This window comes from Sinohyriopsis cumingii, chromosome 2 (genome assembly GCF_028554795.1).
Source record: "Sinohyriopsis cumingii isolate HCF-2022 chromosome 2, ASM2855479v2, whole genome shotgun sequence".
Lineage (NCBI taxonomy): Eukaryota > Metazoa > Mollusca > Bivalvia > Unionida > Unionidae > Sinohyriopsis > Sinohyriopsis cumingii.
In genome coordinates, this window is record NC_142962.1 from 68,476,986 (window position 1) to 68,504,546 (window position 27,561).

The following is a 27,561-nucleotide window of genomic DNA, read 5'->3' on the forward strand; positions in this document are numbered from 1 at the left end:
CCTTTTACCCCAGAATCTGCTGTCTGCGCAAAGTGATCCACGTATATTTGTTTAACAAACACAGGTATATAGTTGCTGTACATTTTTGCCTGTTTTGTTCCCTTTAATACATTCTCTGATTGTTTCCTTTTCTCTGACCAAAATGGTAAATCGGTGATTGTAATCAGTCTTTGGTGTTGATGGATCTATTATTCGTCTGTTTTTTTATCTTGAAAAAATTGGGATTATATCGAATACAAACAGAAAAGCATCAAGGAAGGGCCCAACAAAATCCCACCAAAAAAGAACAAAATAACAACAAACAAGCAAGAGCAAAAGGATTACCTTGGATACCAAAATGTCCAAACCACAGAGGTCTAATATGGCATAGTCAACGGTCAAGATATTGTTTAATCAACCACACTGTATTGATTCTTTGGAACGATTCGTTAAAAATTGCTTCAACTGATGTAAAGATGAGAAATATTGAACAATCGTTCATTACCATCTAAATTTAAACGTTTGACATGTACCAGCAAATACTGAGGTGAGCAAAGGTTAAAGATAATTCGATAATAAAGTATTCTTTAAATTTTTTCTTCTTGCCCTCTTTCTCTCTTTAATATATTTGTATTACCATTGCGCTGACTATTCCCGTAACTCACATTTTACCTTTATTGTAGGGTAAATGAACATGGGAGATAATGCATGTCCATATTTCCAATTGTATGAATGGTTCGGTCACGTGATATTGGTCTGGGCATTTATTATACACATTGTAAAGTCTGAGGGCTGACTTCGGTTCCAAATAACGAACTTAGGAACTCTTTACGTCCTACCCACCCCACCTCCACTCACGTCATATGACGTCAGATCAAAACTGTCAACTCCAGTTAAAATCTCTCGTCAGACGAAAGTTCAAAAACTTAAATCTCACAGTCCTCTCTAAACTCCAACACTCAACCCTATAAAAAAGTACACACTGGCTTGGAACTGTAGTTGCATAAATTACTGAAGAACAATTCTGGGTCACGGTCACATGACAAAACAGCGAATCTCACTTAGAATGGACCCGAATGTGTTATGAAGTAGGCTATTTTTGAACCATCGAAATGCGTAGAATGCAAGATTAACGCAACCTAAACGTGAAAAGTATGTTTGCTGAACAACAAGAAAACTTAATTTCGAAACTTTATTGTGCACCTCATAAACTCTTGTGTTGTGTGATCCTGATCAGAACAGATCACGTGACAGAGATTGCTGATCAGTTAGTTTTACTTGCACGACGACCGAAATGGATCGACGACTCTTGGCAAGACGAGTCTGGTTATGCATTCTGGCTTCATGTGAAAATGCTCATGTAATTAAACTAAAATCAAATATTTTGCTGATGGAATATGCTGCCTGAACCACAAAAATGAAGAAATTTGGAATTACAAGTATTAAATTATCATGTGTTGGGTGTTTATGTTAGATTATTAACCTAAAATTAAGATAAAGTCTTTCTTACTTTATTACACTTATGAGTGATTGAGTAAAATGTACAGTTCAGTGAATATCCAACCATTTAATTCTAGAGTTAAAAGTCCGTCACGATTTGGGGGTCACAAAGCAGCGTGTGAGTGTGCATATGGAACGGTTTGATTAGAACGTTTAAGGCACGAATACAACTATATCTAGTATAAATAGGCCCTCTTGTCTTATTAAAATGCCCCAGACACCACTTCAAAGCCGTTCCGACTGGAGACTAGATACTTCACAATGTTCCTGCTCGCAACTTTCGTTATCATGTTGCTTTCTGGTGAGAATTTGACAATAGCAAACTAAGGAAATTAATTTTAGTGCAGACGCAATTTGAAAATGATACTTAAACATCATTAACACTAATACCTTTTTATTTCTTTATGTCATTATTATTCTTATTATTAATTTTATTTTAGCAGTATTAGTAGTAGTTTAGTTATTGCTTATTTTCTTTCTTGTAATGTTATTATTAAATCCTTGTCTTGTCTTCTTTTTCGTTGCTATTGACATCGTAAATAGCATTTAAGAGTTGGATCTCATATTTGACGTCATTCACGAAGTAATGAAGCTTACAAATTGATCATACATGCATGAATAGCAGTAGCAAATTGAAGGACGCTCTTGTATTAGGTGTGGTCGATTTCCTGCTTGATGAATTTTGTAAAATATGAAGTTTATTTCTTGTCTTTACAGATATTGGTAGAAATAATAACCGATTTCAAATATAAAGAGTGCCAGACCTATAATCTGATCATTATGTACTATAATTGCGTTCCTTTATTAAAACGGATATAGGATCGTGGTGGATTGTTTCCCTTGACTTGCGACGATGCAGTACTTGTTGAATTTTGATATCTCGTTTGTGTACAGACACCTATTCTAGAAGACAAATGTCCTTTATGTATAGGTTTCCATGTATTACCGACTAATTCAATTTCGATTTCTATACACACTGAGAGTTTTCTATTTTTAACAAAATGTTGACACGAGTTGACTGGTATGACCCGTGTCAATTGTAATGAAGTTAAGAGATACATTTAGAGTCTTAATTATATTGATCAGTGGACTCAGCACAAAAGAAAATGAAACCCCAATAATTTACGTTGTAGTCATCATCCATAAGAAGTATCAGCAACGCTAAAACTCCTAACAGACGGTACAAGAAATTAAAAGGTAAATGGTAAATAGGGCCAGATCATAATGATTAACCTGTGTTATTTTCTGCTTCACTCCAGATCACCACGACTATAGCTTTAAATGAAAGATGGTCCTCCTATGTTTAGTGAATCGTCGCCTAAACCGTTGAGTTTGATTCACCTTTCGCTAGAAAACTATTGACTGAGTAGTCAATTCGTTTAAATGTCAAATGGAATCGATACTTCCCAGTGCTGTACTACTAAACAAAGAAAAAAGAGAACGCAATAAAGAAGTTAGGTAACGCATGTTACTCACATGAGAAAGAGGGCGGGGGAATGGCGAGCGCGAAAGTAAAGGAAAGTGTTACATACAAAGACCATGTCACCAATGAAGAAATACAGCAAAGGATAAGACAAGGAATTTGGCCTCACGATGACCTCCTAATCACAGTGAAATAAACGTAAGCTGCAGTGGTATGGGCATGTCTCACGATCATCAGGACTTACCAAGACAATCCTGCAAGGCACTGTACAAGGAAGAAGAAAGAGAGGCAGGCAAAGTAAGAGGTGGGGTGATAACATTCGAGAGCGGACAGGCTTGACATTGAGCGACTCACTGAAAAAGAAGGAAAAATCGTGAGGAATGGAGGAAGATGTTTGTTCGGTCTTGTGCGGTGCCCCAAAGGTCTACTAGACTACGGGATGATGATGATGATTTATATGAGCTAAAATATTTAAACTGATATTGCATTTTATGCCTAATAGATCATGGCATTGAAAATGAACTGAGCTGCTGCAACATAGTCATATTGTTGCAAGAAGACTAAGCAAGATGTAAGGAGCATTACATTTTTCATATACATTGGGCTTTGTATATAAAGCGCGTGGCAAAGACCATTATGCCATATAATGGGGGATGCCATATTGGTATTCTTCCCGTTAAACCGTTCTCTTACCAGACAGTCACATAACTACTATACCCTGCAACACGATGGCTATCAAACTTTTCAAATTGAAAGCACGGTTCTGGTCGGTAATGATAATAGCAAAGAGAAATCCGAAACATTCCTGAAAAACATAATAAAATGACTTATTTGATTGTTTACATTTTGTTGCTTTTTATCTTTTCTAAATATTAATTCGCCGAACTTGATATCTTTGGATAATTTCGTTTTTAATACCCGTCTAGCGATAATGAAAAGTAAATGATATTAGCCACTTGTCCTAAAATACTTTACATGTATGTATAACTTGGATATATGTTGAATTTGCTTGTAAGCATGAAAACTATTGTCGTTGTGGTATGCGTTTCCGCCAGTGTGTGAGAAAGTACTTCCTGCCAAGCAAAAGTGTGGTTCAAATCAGATAAACGACAAATAATACTGCTTATGGCAAATAGATGCCTTCGTAGCATTTCTGTTTTTGGAACTGCTGTCAAGGTTGTTCAGGACTGACCACAGCTCATGTTCAATTTCTCCAAGTTTAATACAAATTCCACTTCTCCTTACCCCAAATGGATTATTCATAAGTGTCAGTTGCATTTTATTTTCACTACTTACAGACTCCATTTTGCTGTACATTTCGACAAAGTCTGTGGAAAAAAGGGTATGGGATTTTTTATTTTAGGTTGTTCTTTCACACATTAAAATAAAATGGGATATCAATATTGCCATAATTTGTATCCATTTCTTCACAATTAGAGTACCACCCACCTATGCTCAATCGTGCATCACCAACAGCCCTTAAGAGAGAAAGAATAGTGACAATGCCCGATCTGCTTAATCCGACTCCTTTTATAGCTTTTTTCACTTTTTTAAGTGTCGAACCTAACGGGTGTATCGATGTTATAGCTCACCATCAAAACGAGATAGTTTTGAAAAGATTTTTCATCATTTTGAACAACAACATTCAAAATATCATTCGAAATTCCGAATGAGAATTTTTTGTTTAAAATTGGTAAATCCAAAATCTTTAATCGGAGACTACATATTCAAACCACCAGATAAAATTACTGGAAATAAAATCATAACTCATATAAGCTGTGTCGCATTGTCTACCTATAGTTAACGGTCCTAGGATACATATATATATATATATATATATATATATATATATATATATATATATATATATATATATATATATGAGTATGCACATTTGGTTATGGCGCCCCGTTTTAAGGAATTCTTAGATTTGCGTGATTACTTGTGTGATTATTGGAATTCGGCGCAATGGAAATATCCCTAGCCCGAAATAATTAGCCATTTACTAGGAGCAAACGCCACGGAGTGAAGTGTTAGTGAGTTTCCATGATACCATGGTTCACTAGTAGTGAATTCAGGCCAAAACCGAATGAATGTCCCTGTCGTAAGATAGTCCATATCAAAATCTAGTGGTGTACATTGGTGGTGTGGCTGCAGTGGCAGTATTTACGGTAGAAAACCGGTAAATTACACAAGGGAATAAATAAGAAGGGACTCAGCAGATACCGTTTATGGCGTCATTTGGGCAAATGTAGTGCAGTTATATTGGCGAAATGTGCCTGGAAAGCATACATTGACTGGCCGAAGGTGGCGGAGTTAAAATAGTTCCCAGTGTAAGGGGATACTCGTATATTTTCTAAGGCGTGAACGGTTGGTGGTACGGAAACCTGGTGAAGATAAACCATGCAGGTGTGCGGTTGATAGATATTTGGCAGGTTGTTTTATATGTTGTCTTGCATTAATCAGAGTAAAATTTAGGTATAGAATAGACACGTCAGGCTTTCTAATTTACAACTGAAGTTGTGTGGAAGTCTTTGGAAAGTTCGGGTAAACTTATGACTTCTAGCGAGAATCGCGCTAGGGTTTGACAACCGCTCGGTCAAGTAAGGACTCTTGGCTTGTAACAATATATATATATATATATATATATATATATATATATATATATATATATATATATATATGTGTGTGTGTGTGTGTGTGTGTGTGTGTGTGTGTTTTCTGTGCATGTTTGTGTGTGTGTTGTTATCTATTGGTCTCACTCAAGAATCACCAGCTGTGCAATACACGATGCAGAGCATAATATATCGTAGTCTTGATCATGCACAAGCAATGCCTCTTTGCCTCTTTCATCGTCTGAAATTTGGACTCTATCCCATTTAGTTCCGGTTCAAAATATTTTACATGTTTTAATGTCGATGCAAAAAGCGACGAAAATAATCTGGTTCTATTCCTAGTTTGAATGCTTTCCCTGAATTATATAACGAAGCAAGGAATAAAGATATGGGACCAGTCAACATATGATGACTTCATCATAACCCTTACAATGTGCAGAGCTAGACTTCCTAATTCTCTGACAGAACGTTTTAGCTGATTTATTTCAGACTTTGTTTAAAAGAACCTGATATAGCCACAGTCTCCATCAACAACATAGATTTGTCCAGAAATTTAGACCATAACCGTTTTTGAATGTCGCTATAACTTAAACCAAATGCAAATGCTAAGGTGACATAAATAAAGCTCTACTCACTTAATACATGCTTTTAAAACTTTTTCTATACAGAATGCAATGCAGAGCAGAAATGCACAGGAAATCCAAGAAAGCATAATGGGAAAATGTGCGCCAGCACGACCATTTACACTGACGGCCGCATGGGGGCATGCGGATGTGGTCAGGTGAATGGCGGTAGCCAGTTTGACTGGGATCACACCGGGTTTACAGCAGCTGCCAGTCAAAATGTTTTTGACAGCAATCCGAGTATTAAATGGTGTGGACATATGTGTGGAAAATGCGTTAAACTGACCACAACTGGTATGTTCATATTTACACACATACATACATCCAAACATGCACTCAATAAAGCTTGCATTCGGTGTATTCAGCCATCAAGAATGTATATTCCCTTGGTACATTCACGCATTTTTTTCCACAACAGGCCATCCTATCATCCTTCCATTTACCCACATACCCTCCCAGCAATCCGTCCATGCATGCAAACACTTCGAACATTACAATTTCAAAGTATTCCGCGTCTATAGAATTTAATTAATCAGAAATGCCCTCCGTCTGCAATTACTGGCCTTTCGAGCAGATAGAATAGAATCATTTGTACTCATTCAAAAGAATTTAAGAGAAGTTTATCGATCTTCTGTAGGAAACACCACTATTTCACAAGAAAAAATAATATCTACGACGAAAACTTGCAGATTCCAAGATTGACGACTCTGGAGATTGGTCGAATATTCTCACTCCGTTACGCATTAGGACAGAAACTTATTCTACTCAAACTAAATACTTAACATTCTCACCACCCAGCATCCCATACCGACTGGCTACATATCGTTTCACTAACTGAGACCCAAGAAAATTCATTTTACCTCTCTAAACAAACAACCTATATAACACTTCCAAATGTGTAGGTCTCTGTGTATGAAAATTGTACTGTATTTCAATACATTTTTGTCTCTCAAGTGCTTTGATTAGGCAAGGTTAAATGTAATTATTTCATTTATTGTAGGTGGTTTTGTGCCTGGACAAGGCAGCGCCGTCGCTGCCGGCCAGTCCCATGTTTTCATGGTGACCAACTTATGCCCTAATGAGAACCCAAACCTCGCCTGGTGTAACCAGGACAGTCACAATGGCTATCTCAATACACATGGCTACCATGCTCATTTTGATCTGGACAATGGAGCTGGGCAGATTAGAGCAATCGGCTGGGGAGGTCCCAACCCGGAAGTGACATATGAGGAAGTGAATTGTGACCAAGCGCATCAGCAGAACTCAAAGACCCCAAGCAATAGCATGTATCACAAATGTCAATGTGGTCATCAGGGAAAATAAGATAGAAATTAAGTGGAAAATGACGTTTAATGACTTTATATTTCCTAAACCAGTCTGGGTATCCGATATTTACTCATGTTAATTCCAGATCAAATAAAAACCAATATTTTTCCTTCTCCCAAATTATTTACGGGAGGGAGTAACGATATAAAAGAGAACGAATGGGCGAGTTTAACTCATGGATTTTGATGCTCCTTAATAATAGTTAAACACTTCATAGTAATAATTGAAGTCAAGACATGATACATTGATGCTGGTAAAATTATGGTCACACCAAATCCTAAAAATAAATTAAAATAGAAGGTTCTAACTAAGCTACGAAAATGAATTTAGTAAAGAAGAAACTTTTCATTTTGTAAAATTCAATCGGAAAGATTATAGGCTTACATAACCTCAAAAAGAGATATCACTAAGATACGAAGATCCATCTTCAATATATGTTCACTCATTATACGCAAATTCATTCAATTTAAATGTATTCAAATGATCAATGTAATTGTAATATCTGTAAGGCTTCATTATGAGATTCACTCTGATAACAACAACTACAGCTGGAAAAAAAAAATATTTGTGATGCCAACAAGATGTTCGAGGCAGCCACGTGTCACTTTTTTGCGACCGGTAGATATCTTTGTAATGAGTTATACCCAAGGTGACCATCGACGGTCACCTGAATTTGTAAATGTGTCCGCCTAACAAAGGCAGCAACTGATACGCTCAGTCAAAATGAACAGTTCGGAATATACATATATATATATATATATATATATATATATATATATATATATATATATATATATATACACACACACACAAGGGAGTAGCGTGAAAATACATTTGTTTTGCTTTAAACATTTCATACTTTTACGTCCAATGTAAAGTATAACCTCAAAACCTGTATAAATACTCGTAACGACATATTTCAATGCCTGTGGTAAAAAAACTAACTGAAGTATTCCAGGTAAAAGGCTAATTTGTACAAATTAGCCATGCACAAGTCAATGAAAGGACTCGAGCTGACCAAGTTGAGCTATGTTATTGATACGAGCAGCCTTGTTCGCAAAAGTGTAAGACAGAAATTCATCCGTCTACAGACTCAATGACTGACAAAGGCACATGGATATTAAATTATCATAACTGATGCATTGTCTAATTGGGCACATTCAGAACAGTGTCATTAGTGACGAATATATTCAATATAATTTTTTAAATATTCAGCATGAAAATGAAGCTTGGTTTATTGAATATGTTTTAGTTATAATGGGACATTTGGATTCCTCGAAAGGCTTGAGGCGTGATGCTGAACCTTTCTTGATAAGGAAAATTAATCCTTTCAATGCTGTAATTAGATGTCGGAGCAAAATACATTATTTATTATGATTTGTTATTTGATTCTGTAAAATTAATTTATTACATTTTCTAAATATAAAATAAAAACGCCTTTTTATTTCGTTTTAAAGGCATGTAGTGTGCATACCTTCCGATTCAGTGTTCACATTAGTTGCTTTTCAGGTGATTCTATTTTTAGAAGTATACAGTAGTTCTCTGTACAGTTTATCGAGAAACAAACACAACTGGGCATAATCACATGGATATGTTCTGACCAATGGAAATCATCCCTGCATATATCAACTGATGCAACTGCAATTATACAAAAATGCTGGTGTTTCTGACGACTCGATTAAAAAACCTATCTTAATTAACTAGCTTAACTAAATATGTTGTGATACTAAAGAAACGCACACTTACCAAACGTGCTATCAAGGAACGCTCCCGTACCAACAATTTCGCTGCGTGTTTGTGGTACTTAATTATGTGACAATTTTAACATACTGAATAGACGTACGATGGAAAGAAGTAATATCGTTAAGGTATGCTCCTTTATTTTAATTCAATTTGCTTATTATTTGTGCATGCTTCTTTGAAACATAGGAATCGTTTTCGTAACAATCGGTATGTTTGAAATGGAATTGTTTTTACAGTGATGAATTTCTTTTAAAAAATGGGAATTTTGCTTCATTTTTGCCTGTCATCACCTGCCGTGTATGAATAGGACTTTTTCTCATGATAGTCATCATTAGAGTAACCTGAACAGGTAATTTTTGTAAAGGTATGTCGCAGTATTATGCTTGGAAAACATTTTACAGGCTGCAGAATACAAAAGGCAAATGGATAAATTATTAGTGATATTTTATCTTTGTTTTGTTTTTGATTGTTTCTTTGCTTGGGGTTGGGTGTGTTGGTTGTTTTGGCTTTGATGGAGGTCTTAAAAGGAATACAAAACCAATATCATAACAAAATTGAAGAAAACAATGCTAGTGCACAACTAAGATATTAGGAAAATCAGTAATATTTACTGAACTATGTTGCAAGTTTACATTTTCGCTGTGATTCATTTTACATTTTCGATGTGATTCATTTACGAACAGCTTTGATTAGCTTAAACAGTTTATTTTATAAATGTCAATTTGGAAATTACAAGATGTACAATATATGATAAGAATGAAAGTCAATGGCATAACGTTCTTAATTGGCGATAACAGAATTGTAAACAAATGTGACTATATAGCAGATGAATTGGAGTTTTAATGAAAGAAATTTTAAGTTGTTCAAAAGCCAGTTACGAATCTTATTATTAAACATCAACATGTAGCTAAATAGTACAAAGCACAAAGATGAACAGTGAAGGATCTGCAACAAGATGAGAATAAAGAAAGTAAAGAATATTAAAGAAAACATTGCTAATTAAATTTTGTTGGTTATTGTGTATAAAGTTGAAACAATGAGGAGAAAATAATGAACTTCATTAGGACAGAATGGAGATGATGAGAAAAGAACGGATGTGAAACAATTTGAATGATAAAAGAAAATTAAAAGTAAGCATTGCTTCCTTGGGTAGCAAGTCCTTGCAGAAGCGATGGACAATCATTGATGTTTAAAGGTATATTTGCTATTTACAGCTATTCTTGACTCGCCCAGCGGCATCGAAAATATATACGTTTACTTCACATGGAAACATTTTATCAAAATATAAAAATCAAATTCACGTTAAATTACCATATGGATACAAGTGACTGAAAGAGTTTCATTCGATTTCCTTCGTAATGAACACAAGAGATAAAGGATTGTTGTGTAGTTTCTTTAAGTCACATCTACTAAGAGGTTAGCCAATTATATTCTGTGTAATAAAATAAGTCAGCTGTAATTTTCCTTACGTTATGCATGATGAATTTAAAATGTCCTCCTGCCATAATAAAAGTGTTACTCAAGATTAGTGTAACGATTATTTAATGCGCTTTTGACGTTATTAATAGAGACCAAGGTGCTGTGGTTAGTCTCCCTTGTAACCTTTGTGGCCTGTAAGCTTTGGCTCCTCGCCGGACAATTAACTGCTTCAGTTAGCACTACTGCGAAATTACTTTAGATTATAATGTCCTTTATGTTAGTTACAGACATGAAAAATATTATTGCATTTCTTGTTAATTGAAATGTGAGGGGTGTTGCTTTGGTCTCATAAATCATATCAGCCATAATCATATGTGAATTCAGCCCATTGGAACTTCTGGATAGAAACTAAAGACCTGGGGCACCTGAAGTAATTAAACTTGTATGAACGGTAAAACCGTTTAAGGGATACCACATTTTCATATTCCCTGTAATCTGAAATAACTTCCTTTCAAGACCCTTGGCTATGAGGCGCCGTAGCGGACAAAACCTGGTCCAATGAGAAAGTTGCAGTTGAAATTTCGATGTCGTATATCGAGAAATCCAATATCACGTGTTGGATCAAATTGCATGTCCTTAAAGTTCCATTTTCGAGATCGAGATTTTAGATTTTATATGTTGAATGATACAGTGGTTGTTTAAAGTTCTATTTCCTGTTACAGTGTATATTTTGAATTACACAGCGGCAGTTGAAATTTCAAAGTAATATGTGGAGAATCCCTAATTCACACGTTGTATGCAACTGTTTGTGATGAAAGTTCCATTTCATATGGCAAGTATTTAGATTTCATCTGTTGAATTTCACAGCAACAAGAAGCCGCCTCCTTGTTTAAAATAACGAGGTCCGTTCACGAGAGCGACCTCTAGCAAAGAAATTCATAGTAATTCTCGACCTGTGAATGGTAACTTTCAAACTATAAATACATGAAATGTAATGGCGCCTCATAATTGAATACACCAATGAAGTATCTTAATACTCTATATTATCTTGAATTGTTAAAGTGGACATTGTGTAATGTTACTTTTAACACTAACACATCATTTCACCATATAAAAATAACAATTCTGACTAGCACAATAAAATGTCAAATCACCTCTGTGTAATTCAACAGATACAATCTCAAAACTCAACATACGAAATGGAGCTTTCAGCACAATTAATGTGACTCAACATATAAACTTGAAACTCTCGACATATGACATTAAATTTTCAACAACGGCCGTGTTATTCGGAAAATACAATCTAAAAACTTGACATTGGACATCAAATTTTTAACTGTGTAATTCAACAGATGAAATCTAAATACTGAACATATGAAATGGAACTTTTAACATAAACTCTTTGAAACAATTCGTAAATTAGGAATTCACGACGTATAACATCGAACTTTCAACATCCGCCGTGTAATTCAAACGCCACAATCTAAAACCTTGACATAGAAAATATAACTTTCAACCACTACTCTTTAACTACACAGATACAATCTAAACTCGACCTAGAAAATGGAATTAAAAGGACAAGATTTTTTAAAATAGAACACATGAAATTAGAATTCTGGATATATGACATTAAAATTTCAAAGGCAACGTTCTCATTGGATCAGCTTTTGTCCGTTACAGAGCCTCATACTTGGCACTAATTTAATAACATTCCTACTCGACTCAAGCCATTCAATCCAATTACACTGTCATACTCAATCTAACTAATCGCTGAGATGAAGCGAGTGTTCTAATTTTATGCTGAAACTAATTTCTGCCCCTCGTAAGAAGTGAACCACGGCCCTTTCTAATAGAAATCTAACACTATACGTTTACCATCACTAGTATCGAGCAGCAGAAAGAACTTGACCCGAACTGACAACGGCATAAAATATCACAATACACATTTCTGATAGTAATTTTGTTTTCTTTTTCTTGTTTCTTCTCAAAATGACAATTATAGAATTTAGTTCAGCAAAATTCCACATCAGTTTTTGCACGGAACCAAGTTGTGTCATGCTCGATTCTTTTTCTTGACGCCGTGAAGCATATTTCGAACAAGTATTGGGAACTATTAATTGGTAATGCAAAAGTATATTCTATGTCTCAAGTAAAACACAGACACTAAAAACAAAACCACAGTAGTGCTAACTGAACGACTGAGTGTCTGACGAGAAGCTAAAACTCAAACTGTAAATATTGTCTGACCGAATGCTTGACTCAGTAGCCAAGTGTGTAATGCTACATGGGAGACCAAACAATGCTAGTTGTCTGACTGAATGCTTGACTCAGTAGCCAAGTGTGTAATGCTACATGGGAGACCAAACAATGCTAGTCAATATGCTAACCGAACTGAAAATGGATTCGGCGTGTTGAATCACTAGAGCAGACACTAGGTCAAAATACATTTCCTATTGCAGTCTTTCGCTAATGCCATCAACGAATGAAATATCTCGTCGGCTCGCAAGCTCATAATCTGTCCAAGAGCTAAAACCTAAAATTACTTGATGTAATACACCGTCTACCTTATTCAGCATCCACATGGATGTAAGTTACAAGGAAAGACCAAACACAGATTCTCCCCATTAGTTGAAGCATTATTGGTCTAATGTCTAATTTTGATTTTTAATATTCTTGAAGCCCTGTACGGGATAAATACATTAAAAATATTAGTGTGCTACAGCACTGACAGTTTATCAACTATTGCAACAGTCAATGGATCCAGTTTCAATATTTAAAGATGCATGAAGTTTATTAAATATAGAAATATAGCAGATTTGTTTTTCTTTGGCTCCACTGTGGCAACCAAAGTTTGTGTTCCAAATATATCTATCTATCTATCTATCTATCTATCTATATATATATATATATATATATATATATATATATATATATATATATATATATATATATATATATATATACATACAAATCTAGCTACCCAAATGAAGTTGATGCTACCATCCAAGGTGTAGAGAGGTGCATTTCTGATGTGAAATCATGGATGACATGTAACAAGCTGCAGATGAATGATGATAAAACTAAGGCCAATCTGATTACTACACAAAGACTTTCTCATTCACATCCTTTACCTCAAACAATACATATCAGCAACACCAACATTAAATTCACACAATCAGTACGAAACCTAGGTGTTACTCTGGACTGTACTCTCACATTGCACCAACAAGTCATGAACATATGCAAGGCTGCATATCTCGAGCTGAAACGCATCAGCTCCATTCGCAAATATCTTTCAGTTGATGCCACTAAAACAGTTGTGTGTTCATTAGTACTTTTAAGACTGGATTATTGTAACTCAATTCTGTCTGGTTCATCTCAATATCTGAGCCAAAAACTTCAGATAGTTCAAAACACAGCTGCTTGTATCATACTTAGAGTACCACGACCAGAGTTCACCTCTCCGCAGCTCTGTACCCTACACTGGCTATCCATTCGATCCAGAATCAAACACAAAATGTGATCTCTGTGCTACGTTTCACTGACCGACTCTAGTCCAACATACCTATTCGACATCACCCATGTGTACACACCAGCAAGATACTTACGCTCCTCTTCTGACAATCGTATAGTCATTATTCCCACTATGAAAACAAAGTCATATTGACAGCGTTCTTTTGCATACCAGGGCCCAGCAACGTGGAATGAATTGCCCACTGAGCTTAGACGCAAAGACACAGTGATCCAATTCAAGAGTGCTCTCAAAACTCACTTATTTAGACTGCAAGAACAAACTTAAAGACCTAATAATGTTTCCTACCTTAAATATTCTCAGCATGTTTTTTTTTCTCTGTTTTCTAATTTCATGGTGTTTGTGTTTGTAAACATATCATTACATATGATTTTTTATCTTATAGGTGTTGTCTAATCTTGTAAAGCGCTTAGAGCTTCTAAAGATTAGGCGCTATACAAAGTCCTCATTATTATTATTATTATTATTATTATTATTACTATTATATATATATATATATATATATATATATATATATATATATATATATATATATATATATATATATATATATATATCATAAACTGACAACGAACAGTGCGAAACTAGTACCTAGCTAGCCTGAGCGCTTTCGACTCTTTAATGAGTCTTTTTCAAAGGCAAATACAAAACATAGACAAGACAAACAATTAAAACAGAAAAACGTTTAAGTTTGCGAAACTTTACATGGCTGTTTCTAGAGTAATTCAACCTTTTAACTTTATTATGTTTCAACTAGTGTATTTCAGTTTGTTGCTGATACTGGAAAATATTTGTATTGACCTAGAAATTGATCAGCCATAACGACATCTGTTATTTTATGTAAATTTATGTAAGCGCAAATTATATTCCGGATATTTCATTGTTATAGTAGTCATTGGCTATTAAGTAAATTTAGAAAATTATTTAAAAGAAAATGTGTCGGCTTCAAAAGATCATTTTGTTTGTGCATGGTTGTCTTTTTCGAGTATTCTTGGTTTAAATCGCTTGGATTTAATATTCTAAAGCGGCGTATCCAGTAAGATTCCTTTTCTTTCCTAGCTTGGGAACTCTAGTTGGGGTTGTGAGCAATTGCAATAAGTGTTATATCACTGAAAGTGTGGCCAGGAGAGAAAAAGTGTCATGCGACGTAATGAGGTAATTTTTATTTTAAAATAAAAGACGTCATCCGTTTTCTTTCAAAACATCGCGTTCCTGAAGAAGCATAAATGCGAAAATAGTTGCACAGAATTTTCTGCGTTTCTGTTGTTTTTTTAAATCCCAGTTATGAATTTGTTCGAATTACCTTGTTCAGATGTAATAAAAGTCATGTATTATAGGAATTTCATAAATTACTCTGTAAAATCCTTTCCAGAACATTGATTTGTTTAGTTCTCTTTATTTCTTTCTTCATGGAGGGATAATTTATTATTTGTCATGGGTACTTTAAAATTGGCTTTCTGTACCTGCGTATATTGTTCAAACGTGCCCGTTATTTATACAATTTGTCGTAAAAATGCTCTCTTGGTAAGTTAGCTTGACTTAATATAATATTGGAGAGATGTGTAATATTTCTAAACAAAGAACCAAATCCATGCAAAAATATTAACCGGGAAGCATGGTTCCCGCCACTGCCGTCACCGAAATATGTAAATGTTCCGTAAGTCTAACTGAGCTGAATTAGCCAGGGCAAGACCAGGTGCACATGCTCAACGTAGAAATATTATCAAGATTCCTATTTAGATTGCCTTAAAATACATTTCATAACCCCAGACTTTGGGCTGAGGTTATATTCATAATGACTGTTGTGGCATTTTTTGGTATCCTTTCGTCACTTCTTGGTATGGTAACATCATACGGTTTCCGTTTCAGGTACGAGCTAATACACTTCTACAATATTGATAACGTGATATATTTCGAAAGGGGCATGAGCTCGTTGTTGTTATTGTAATAGGGTTTAACGCTATTTTTCAGCACAAGATAGGTTATAATTGGTGGCCAGTATAAATGGTGGAGGAAGAATCAGGGAACACCCTGGAAAGAACCACCGACCCACGAGAAGCTACTGGCAAGCTTTCACACGTACCCACATTGGCCGATCCTGAGACTCAAACCAACGTAGACAAAGGTGAGATGGCAGTGATCCGTAACGGTGAGCGCTTAATACCACTCAGCCACTTTAGCTCGTTAAATTAAATGAAAGCAGAATATTGTGGAACGTCTTGATGATGGAGAAGTCTTGAGAGTGCGTAATGAGGAGATTTTGCTGTCTAAATTAGAATATGATTTTTGAACGTTTGGAACTGAGTGAGATATGTAAATATTAACTTTTTTATATTTAAATCACTACGAAAGTTTGAGAAAATCGGGCGTTGAAACAAGATTATTTGGGTCTGCGTGAATAGCGCGGTTGCCTCGAGTTTGGTTGTGTCGTTAAGTTGGTAGCTTCAACGGGGGTGTGGATGACCTTAAAATCGCCCACAGGCACCCTCAAGCAGCCTTTTCTTTGTCTCAGAGGATAACAACATCTGCTCTTTTCTTAGAAACTGTGCCCTTTGCAATAGGGGCTTTAAAGTATGTGTGCAGCCCAGATGGCTTGACCAAGTAAAGGTTTTCCAGGTTGAATTATTAGATTGGATAACGGCTGCGAATTTCCTTCCGGCTATTCTGGAGGATCGATTTTACGTTTAGGTCACTTCCCATGAAGCTCAGAATTTGGCGGTAAAAGCTCTGTCCAAACTGTTGTCGACGTGACTGAAAATATTTCTTCAGCCAGTTTATGGTGGCCGTTAAGGCATAGGTTTACATCTGTGGCACCAAACTTATGAAATATCATTGGATTGCGCTCACTGTCATTTAGCCATGTCACACCCTGAAATAAACGAATATGTACCGGGGTGCAGTAATTGCCAGGACAAAGTGGCCGTTTACTGCACTTTTATGTGCATCTGTGGACATGGAATGAAGACTAGGATGTTCATATTCCTCTGAATGCAGATTGGTCTCAACTTCTTTGTTATTGATCTATCGGGCACGTATAAACAGCGCTAACACAGCTTTGTTGACAAATGTCACTCTGTGGGTCTGAGGCATAACCTGTCCAATCTGCCTTTGTGAGTTTACAAACATCCTCGATAGAGGCTTTGGAAACTAGAAAGTAGCAAGAGATGTCCTGCACTGCACTTCTATCAGATTTCAGATGATTCTATCACGAAACACATGATCCCCCACCCCCATCGATTTTTGGGTATTGCACGTCTTGATAAAACACCGCTGTAAAATATGTTGCCTCAAGAGAAGCTTATAAATCGTGAGAGGAGAAAGCCTGCTACAATGACCAAGTTTACGACAACGGCATCGCACGTTTCAAAAATCATAGTTTTGGCCGCGGTGTCCTTGGTCAGTATTGCAGGTACAAGACCGCCATATTTGCTATCGAAAACGGACAAGAACTTCAAGCAGAACGATAATAAATTCACTTTTTTATTGTGTTATATATATATATATATATATATATATATATATATATATATATATAGAGAGAGAGAGAGAGAGAGAGAGAGAGAGAGATAGATAGATAGACATAGATATATATATATATATATATATATATATATATATATATATATATATATATATATATATATATATATACATACATATACATATATATATATATATATATATATATATATATATATATATATATATATATATATATATATATACATACATACATACATAACATTCTAGTTCAAGGTGGAACAGGTCGTCGTTATGATCGGTAAGGCCCAAGTACTGTTTTTTTGATGCGGGTAGCCGGCCCATAGTCTGATCTGGAGTATTGCTAGAGAGAACGTAGCCAGGAATAATCTTATAGCTGGTGTTCGAGTCAAAGCAGGAGCCACTGACAGCATTGCTTCTAAAATATACAAAGATCGTTGTGGGAATGTGTAATATGCTGGACGCGACTTCGTAGTCTGCGTCATTAATGGTGTTTTAAAGCTTGAGATACCACTTATGTCAGTTTTCTCTCTGTTCTTAATTGACAGACGGACGGTCATAAATAAGTAACTTTTGTTGACTAAATCGAGGTCGGCTTTAGGATAAAATTGTGGTCTACGATGATCAGGCTTTTTTCAGCTGGTTTGATTTGTATTTGCTTTAACGCCAGTTGGTTTGAAATATTCTATTAGACTTCAAGTGTTGATTGACATACATTTTTATTTAGTTTTGTTTTTTCTCATTTCTTTCTTAATTTGTTATAACTCTTTAAATAATGGACTTTAATTAAGAACCATGCACAGCTTGTATTTTTTAAAAAGTTTAATGGAAGACTTAATGAGATTTGTTTTAATTCGACTTAACTTCCACCAATAAAAAGTTACATAAAAATGTCCAGCACGAAGTTTACCTGCAGTACATCCTACCAATTTCTCAATCAACATTGAATATCATTAAGGAATCTTCTAACCACCCCCATCCCAAAAGAAATCAAAGTAACAGCCACCAAGCATTAGGTACTACCTTGGACATCACATTATTGAACCACAGAGGTCTAGACTATAATAGCCACTGGTCAAGAGATCGCTTAATCTACCACACTGTAGTAATTCTTTGGAACGAGTCGTTAAAAATCGCTTCATCTGGTCTAGAGATGAGTAATATTCCACAATCGTTCATTAATATTCAAATTTAAATGTATTTCATGTCTGAAGAAAGACTGAGGTGCATTAAGACCAATGACAATACGACAAACATATTCTTTAAAAAAAATTCTTGACCTTTTTCTCTCTTCGTTATATTTCTCTTCCCATAGGCTGCTAAAATGCATTGACTATTCTCTCAACTCATATTTTCCTTTCAATATACGATCCACGAACAATGAGGATAATACATATCCATATTTCCAATTGTATGAATGGAACTGTCCGGATTGGTTTTGCACATTGTAAAATCTGATGGATGCTTTCGGTTTCCATTTGGTTTCAAATGAACTTAGCAATTCTTTATATTCTTATTATTATTTAGTAGTAGTAGTAGTAGCACCAGCAGAAGTAGTACTATTATTGCATATTTGTTTAATTCTTTTAATATAATTATTACATCTAGGTCTTGTCTTTACGTAGCTATTGACATTGTAAGTATCATTTATGAACTGTACTTCATATTTGACGTAATTCTTGAAGTCATGAAATTGATTATACACACATGAACAGCAGTAACGAATTAAGGACGCAAATATATTAGGTGTAATCGATTTTCACGCTTCATGAATCCTATGAAATATTGAGTTATATATTCTTGTCTTTACAAATATTTATAGAAATAATAACTGATTTCAATCAAAAAGTACCACTACTATATTTAGGCCATTGTGTACAAATATTGTCCAAGCACACGATAGAACAAATATACAATTAGTTCCGATCTGGTGCTATGAATTCGTTGACAACTGTGTCGTGTTAGTGGGATGTTACTACATTGGATTGGCTATTTAGGCGGACACCTGCTAAGTATTATGAACTAAAAGCTAAACGTTTCCTGAGTCACATGATACGATTTTAACCAGTCTTACATCTTGTGAGAAAGGCCTGGCAAATTTGCAATTTTATAAATATGAAGCATTAAAGTGATTTACTATGACATCTTATATTATTATTATTATTATTATTATTATTCGCAAAAAAAGTTGTGAAATTTGTTTAGTTTGAACCTTTTTAGAAAAGAAACTTTTTAAAGATAGCACAAACACAAAGACGGAAAGAATATATTTATATAGAAAAATTCTCTTTTGATCTTTATATTCTAAAAGTGCAAGTGCAATAATATACCAATCCCAATATTTGAAAGTCTCATTTGTTCTTCCAAAACATGTCCATAATAAAAGAACAAAATATATCCTTATTTTTGTTCCAGGAATTTCAATCCACATTCTAGAAAGTCTCAATGAAGCCATTTCTCGATTTCTAAAAAAACTATTTATTTGTCGCCTCTCTGGAATTTTGTTTTACATAGTATATCACCAGAGTAGTCAGTCACTGGAGACAATCTGCACGTTCCTTTATTATAACGGATACAGAAGCTTAGCGGGTTGTCTCCTGGGGCTTGTAATCGCAATGATTAAGTAGCTTTAAGAATCTCTTGTTCGTTTATAATGATATTTGCCTCTAAAAACGACACTGGTTCTAGAAGACAAATGTCCTTTATCTACAGGTTTCCGTGTATTACCGACTAGTTCATGTCAAACACAATAATGATAACTCGTCAACGATGATATTGCCCATAGATATCTTGTGTTCCGTTTGTTTTCTATACCTACTGCGAGTTTGCTTTTTTGACAAAATGTCGAAATAAGTAGACTGATGTGATACGTTTCATGTCTAATGAAGTTAAGAAATACGTTTGGAGTCTTAAATATATTAATCGGTGAATTTAGCACACAAAAATAATAAGACACCCCCCCCCATGATAATTTCTAGTCATCAGCCTCAAGAAGTATGAGCAAGACTAAAACTAGTAAAATCAGGTAGAAGAAACGAAAACGGAAAAGCTGGGAAGGAAAGAATGGTCAGTAGGGTAATATCAGTATGATTGGCCTGGTGTCTTCTTCTCCAGTCGTGATCACCATGACTGTTTGTCCATCAAATGTGGCCATCCGATTCTCAATGCATGGTCTGCTTAAATTAAATGTATTGAGTTTGATTTACCTTTCTTTAGGGAATTAGTATTACCTAGGTATTGATACAAAAAAAAGTTCAGAGCAAAGTTTTGGGTAGGAATTGCACGAGTAGTTAATTCGTTAGTATGGAAATGGAAACGATATTTCCCAGTGGCGTAGTCAAATGGAATCGATACACCCTGCATAAAAGAGTCTTAATGAAGTTGAAAGTTTTATATGTCTGAAACAGCCCGATACATTTTGTTTTGTCGAATTATACACCCATATCAAAAACAAAAATAGCCATACTTGACCCGCACAAACAATTACATTTTAAAGGAGCAATTTAATATGACTGAAGTAAGAGGGACACTAAGAGAAAAAAAAATCTCTATCAATTTTTTCGGAGTGAATCACTAGATGGGGATTATTGTGATTTCATTTACAGACAAAGTAGATTACATCATTGTCAGACGTCAAGACTGTTAGCACATCATCATTATTCCAGGCTGCTGGTACATCAGCACATTCAAGATTGGAATTCATTCGAAATGAAATAGGAACTCAATTGGAATACTCTACACTTTTATATTTGTAATGAAATGTTTAGGATCCTTTAGGATTGAATTCAAAATACAGAAGTTCTTTTCACATGTTCACTTTGTATTCTAGAAAATAAATTATTTATTGACTTTTACTAAATTTGTTGGTTTTCTCCCTCTTCTTTTACTTAGTTCAAGACCATTTAGTCGTAACATACAATTTGGGGCACTTGTCCTGGATATGAAAATTTTTAAAAATATTCAGATAACTTTAATTAGCTTTTGAAATCTAAGATCAATTTGTTTTGGAATTATTTTAGTCCCTGGTATTTTAATTTCACATGTTTGATAAATCTTTAGTGAAAGCAACAAACTTTACAATGTCGTCTAAGATGGAGAACTTTATTTAATTCTACCCGGAAGGGTTCGAGTCCTTCAAAAAGGACAAATTGCTTCAGCTTGCGGGACTATATGATCTTTCTTTTAATAAAAAAAAAAGAAATATTAAAGCAATCATTTGCTCCAGTATCTGGTGGAAAATAATGTTTGGACAAATGTGCTTTGGATTCGATTAGCAAGTTCCTATGTGGCTCTTAAATGAAATTAAAAGAATAAATATTGATAAGCGAGATGGAAATAGAGTATAGAAAGCTTCCGTTTCAAACGAAATGATCGAAATCCAAAATCAGAAAGTGGAAAGAGAAATACCGTTGCAGAAAGATGAAAGGAAGAGAGAAAGCAAAATACAAAAGCAAAGAGAAAGATAAGAAACTGATGCAACTGAAATTAAAACAACTAGAACTGACAAGCGTAAAAAGCACCAATACCCATTTACACACAAGTTCAGTTTTTGAGGTTCCCTGAAATATTAGGTTAGTATCCATTTTCATGAAAAATCAAGTTGATAAATATTTTCTTCATTTTCAGAAAATTGCTGAAAAATTGAAATGGCCAAAAAAAAACCATTGGATTTTGTTATTACAAAGTGTACTTATTAACTACCTTTCACTATCAGTACAACAATGCGCAAATTATGATGTCGTTTAGGAATATATCATGAAGGGTTATGAGTTGGTACATGCGACATCTAGGCAATGGTTTAGGAATTGTACAAAAGAAACTGGACAAAGTGATGACGCATGTGTACAACAGGAAAAAGAACGACAACTTGACTGGCTGTGCTCCGCCAAGAACTATGATAACGATAAGGATAATATCAAAAATCTCATATTGTTGAATAGTTCAAGAATTCCATCCATGGTAATACTAAAACCTATCTTGACGAGAAAAAGGTTGAAACTTTGAAAGATTATTCCTTGATTCGCAATGTTTCATTTGTTAATGTCTTCCTGTCAGTAGCCTTTTGGTAAAACATCATCTCAGTCCCATATCAGTACTCCCAACTCTCAATCTGGCACAACTTTTAGGAATCGAACTTCTGATAAAACTGATAAGAAATCATTATTTCTTCCTAGGTGCACTTATTGTCGGAAGAAATGGTAAGTTATTTCTAATTTATATAGTCTGAAACTTAAGCAGCAATATAATGACAGAGCTATTCCAAATGCTCTTATTTCTAAGAGGTCAAGATCATGGTCATTCATTGAAAGCAGTACATGTGTTGGGTCAAACGAGACTCAGTCTGATTTTATTAAGGACAATTATGAACCGTTCATTCGAAAATTGTTATATCACTTATTAGTGATTATTCAAGATCTTTCCCAATTAAAATATTAAGGGACACACGAGATTGCCAGAGTATTTTATTATAATTTGATTTGCCTTTGTCTGAGAGGTCTTCTTCTTTTGAAAGTGTTTGTATTCAGGGAGTAAAATGCGGATTTGATAATGTTCCTCTCCATTATGCAAATTTGTTATCAAACTGAGTCTCAGGAACCGTGACAGTAGGACCAGTGAGTGATTTCTTTACCGATTTGGTGCATTCATTTATTACTTGGCAATGACCTAGCTAGATATAAGGCTGTTGTTAAATCACTTGTAACTGACAAGACTTTTTTGAATCAAAAAAGTATATCCTATTGAAAATGAAATCCATACTTAATAACTAGCTTCTGTCGTTACTACAGCTATGGCAAAAATAATTCTTGAGAATAATGTCGATCAGGAAATTATTCCTGAAAGTGAAACGTGTATTGGACATTATTTTGTTGAAGTCACCTTTGCTCTATGTATATATTAACCAAGAGGTATTGATCACAGTGATCCCCTTTTAATTATTCATTTTCTTTATTATAATCAGGGTAACAAACAACAATCACTCATTCTCGAAAAGAAACAAGATCCTAGGGTACTCTGTTTCAAAGGGCGATTAGCGAAAGTGAAGCCACAAATACTAAATTCTTATTTTGTGAAACATGGGGTCCTTATGAGAACAAAGAGACGACTTATTGAGGAGCCCGCTCGTGATCAGTGTGCTATCAAATTGTTGTTCCTCAGATCTATCGAAATTCTAAGTCTAGCCTATGCAACATCCTTGGCTAGTCATTAAGAAGTTAAAAAATCTTATCACTATATCTTGAATGATTTTACTGGCCAGAAATTAAAAGTGTTGTTTCTAAATACTGTAGATCTTGTTATACTTGTCAAATGGTATGAAAATCCAATCAGAACATACATGAGGCTCATCTGCAACCAATTTCTGCATTTGACGAACTATTTAACAGCATACCTAAGACTAAGTCAGGCAACCAGTAGTAGTTGAAAATAGTTTTTGGGTCCACAATATTTCCAGAGGATAATCATTTGATGAATATTAAGATTAAACTCATAATTAAAGCTTTGATAAACTTTGCCTTACTGTTTTTGATATGATTTGGTCCGATTGCTTTGATACAGAAAAAGATTTGGATGATGGTGTTCATTTACTGATGTTAGCTGTTGCGAAATCAGTCTAAGAATTATTAGGTTTTGTCTTTTAGTAATAATTTTTACACATACTGAACGTGGACAATTTAAGCTATTAGAAAATAAACATTTTTTGCAACTGCAGATTCAAAAATTAGTCTTTTTGACTATGTTTCTGATTTCAAATACAAATTGTTAAAGGCTCGTGAAGAAGCTCAAAAATAATCTTCACTCTACTTAGTCAAAATGAAATTAAGGTATGACAAAAATACAAAAGAATGTAGCTTTTACACTGGCGATACAGTTCCGGCTTTCTTGCACATACCTCAAAATCCTCTTAAGGCTAAATAGTATGGTTCATACGCAGTTGAGTTGAATGTAAGTGACTTCCATTATATCAATAATATTCATAGGTGGAGGAAACAGAAACAACTTTGCCATATAAATATATCAAAGGAATATGTTGATAGAGATACACCTGTTAACTATTCAATCAATTTAGTTGTTATAATAGCATGCAGGGAAGATTGGAACGATGGCATGCAATCGGACTGTTGTGATTTTGGTTCAACCATTCTTCCGAATTTACAAATATTTAATAATCTGGACCAGAAACTTCTACATCTACAGGCACAAGAAAAGTGTGAACGAAATCATATATTATGTGAGAATGAGCACTTCTTTCCAGATCGTCAAACAAAGAAAATCTATCATGAGGCTGATAGAGTAGATTCTACTCATGTGAAACAGCATTCTTACATGATGAATCCTCTCAAATAGAAATATTTTAAATCCGAAATTCGATAGTTGCTGGAGAACGATTTCATAGATTGAAGTAAAAATAATTCACCATGTATTCTTGCAATGAAACCATGTTTACCAACTACAGAAAAGTGAACAGTGTCATCAAAACAGATTCATTTATATTGCCAAGAACCGATGATTGTATTGACAAAATTGGAAATGAAAAATATGTCACCAACTTTGACGTTTTCAAAGGATTTTGGCAAATTCTGTTTACGGAAAGAGCTGAGAAAAGTTCGGCATTTGCAACTCCAGAGGGACATTATCAATAAAAAGTGATGACGTTTGGTACGAAGGCTTCTCCTTCAGCTTAATGAACATGATAATATCTGGTCTAGATATTCAGGATGCTTGCATAATCTACAACGACACATGGAAAGAAAACTTGCAAACCATTTGCAAATAATTTGATAGACTAGTTAAAGCGAAGTGGACAATTAATTTAGGTAAAGGGGAGTTTTACCATGCTAGTGTTACATTTTAGGATAAATTAAAGGCCATACTTAAGGGTACACCGGTTCTTTCATCTCCAGATTGCAGTCACACATTTTAAATATCCGTTCATGCGAGTTATGTAGCGTCGGTTGGTGGAGTATTGATTCAACAAAACACAATTATCCTAGATCATCAGGAGTGTCATTTTTATAAAACAAATTGAAAAAGCACCAGAAAATTTATTCCATAATCGAGTAACAATGTTTCGCTTAGATACTGCCCTTGCAACATTTCCAAATGTACATAATAGTTTAGCTCCTTCTCATACTATTGCGTTCAGTGACCACTGCTCAATTATCTTCATTAACAAAATGAAGACATAAAATCAGCGAATGTTACGATGTAGCTTGATGCTGCAGGAATATTGCACTGACATTAAGCACATCAAGGGAATATATAATCTAATCGCAGATGCACTTTCACATGCATAGGAGTACTATATTCCTTGGTGTACATTTTGTGTTATTCAAAATGCATCTATGTTATCTTAATTATTATAGTATTGTATGCATATTTGATTCATATATGTAAGAAAACTTTCTTGTATTACATTTTTTCTTATGAGGAGATGTGTTATATATCTATATTTTGTGTTGTAATTTATTTTTGTCTATAACTGAAAGGTGTTTGGGCCTACATGACTAATGCAATGTTTGTAAACAAAATATTGCATTGGTATTCTTTCTCCGTGATTATTGATTATATTTAAGATAATAATTACTTGAAGGTAGACGTTTATACTTGGATTTGAGTTTAGGACATTGGGTTTCCCATATGAAATGTTCTTTACTAAAATTTTGGTGACGGGCATTATCTTGTTTATAACTTAGAATGTTCTAGCAATGAACTTTTTACCCTCCTCCTGGTCGTCTTATTTTGTCCTAAGTTTTTATATTAAGGTTGTTTACATCACAATTAATTCCTAACTTTACATCTGAAGTGTAATAAGTCTTTTAGTTTAATCAGTTTTAATATGAGATTATTTATTTATTTAAATTATTTATTAGAATGACAAAGTGCTCATTAAAACCTTTCGAACTAAATCATTACTTGGGATTATTGTGAATTCATTCAGAGACATTTTGGATTATATCAGTGTGATAATCAAGACTGTTAGCAAATCAACACTATTCCAAGCTACTGGTAAAGCACATTCACCGCTGGAGTTCATTAAAAATATTCTATATTTGTAGACCTGTGATAGAACTTTTAGAACTATTTGAGATTTAATCCATAATACTTTAGGCTCTTTCGAAATTGTTACTTTGTATTCTAGGCAAACACATTATTTGCTGAATTTTGCTAGACTTGTTGGTTTTCGCTCATTTATGTTACTTAGTTTAAGATCATTAAGTTGTAACAGTAGGCTATAGGGTTTGTTCGTTAGATTCAGAGTCAAAGCAACTCTCTCTCTCTCTCTCTCTCTTGGATAGGTGTAAAACAATAATAACAAAAATGAGAGCTTTTGGACTATATTATATATATAAAGCTAAGTCTAATTTATGTTATTTGGAGAGTTGAGAAATATGCATGCGTCGGATATATGATTTAGTTTATATATGTGTTGATAGATGGAGGAAATCTGAAACGCGAATTATATGGCTATAGCTCACAAGCAGTCGCATAGTAACATTGTGCGATATGGATTTTGTTGTAATATGCACGGAAGTTATTCTATTTATATTGAGTGTACTCAAATTGTGGCTAGAGGACCAATCTAGTTGCTAATTTTAAAAGATTTTCGATCATATCAACATGATTTGTCTTTTTCAGGGTCATAATAGCGATTCCGGTAATTATTTATTTGTCTCGGAGTAAAAGGATACTTTTCTTCCAGCAGAGGGAAGGAAAGACCACAGATAATTGTGCAAATAATCTCATCATTACTCCCGTTTGACCATTACACTTTACAATACTATAGTTTTATCAGACAGATGATACACTTTACATACTATTTGCTCTTTCTTAGTTTGATATGTCAACGCGTTAACATTTCACGTTCTCTCACTCTGGTCCATATAAGTTCATGAAATACTT

The 27,561-nt window shown here is 34.5% G+C and overlaps 1 protein-coding gene across 1 annotated transcript; it reads left to right on the plus strand.

Annotated features, from left to right (window-relative positions):
* Positions 1-1,703: 1,703 nt before the first annotated feature.
* On the plus strand, positions 1,704-9,498 carry LOC149805097 (endoglucanase-like). Its single transcript, XM_089935866.1, has 3 exons — positions 1,704-1,780; positions 6,186-6,434; positions 7,141-9,498. The coding sequence occupies exons 1-3, from the start codon at positions 1,741-1,743 to the stop codon at positions 7,461-7,463; spliced, it is 612 nt and encodes a 203-aa protein (XP_089791992.1). The 5' UTR covers positions 1,704-1,740; the 3' UTR covers positions 7,464-9,498.
* The last annotated feature ends 18,063 nt before the right edge of the window (positions 9,499-27,561 follow it).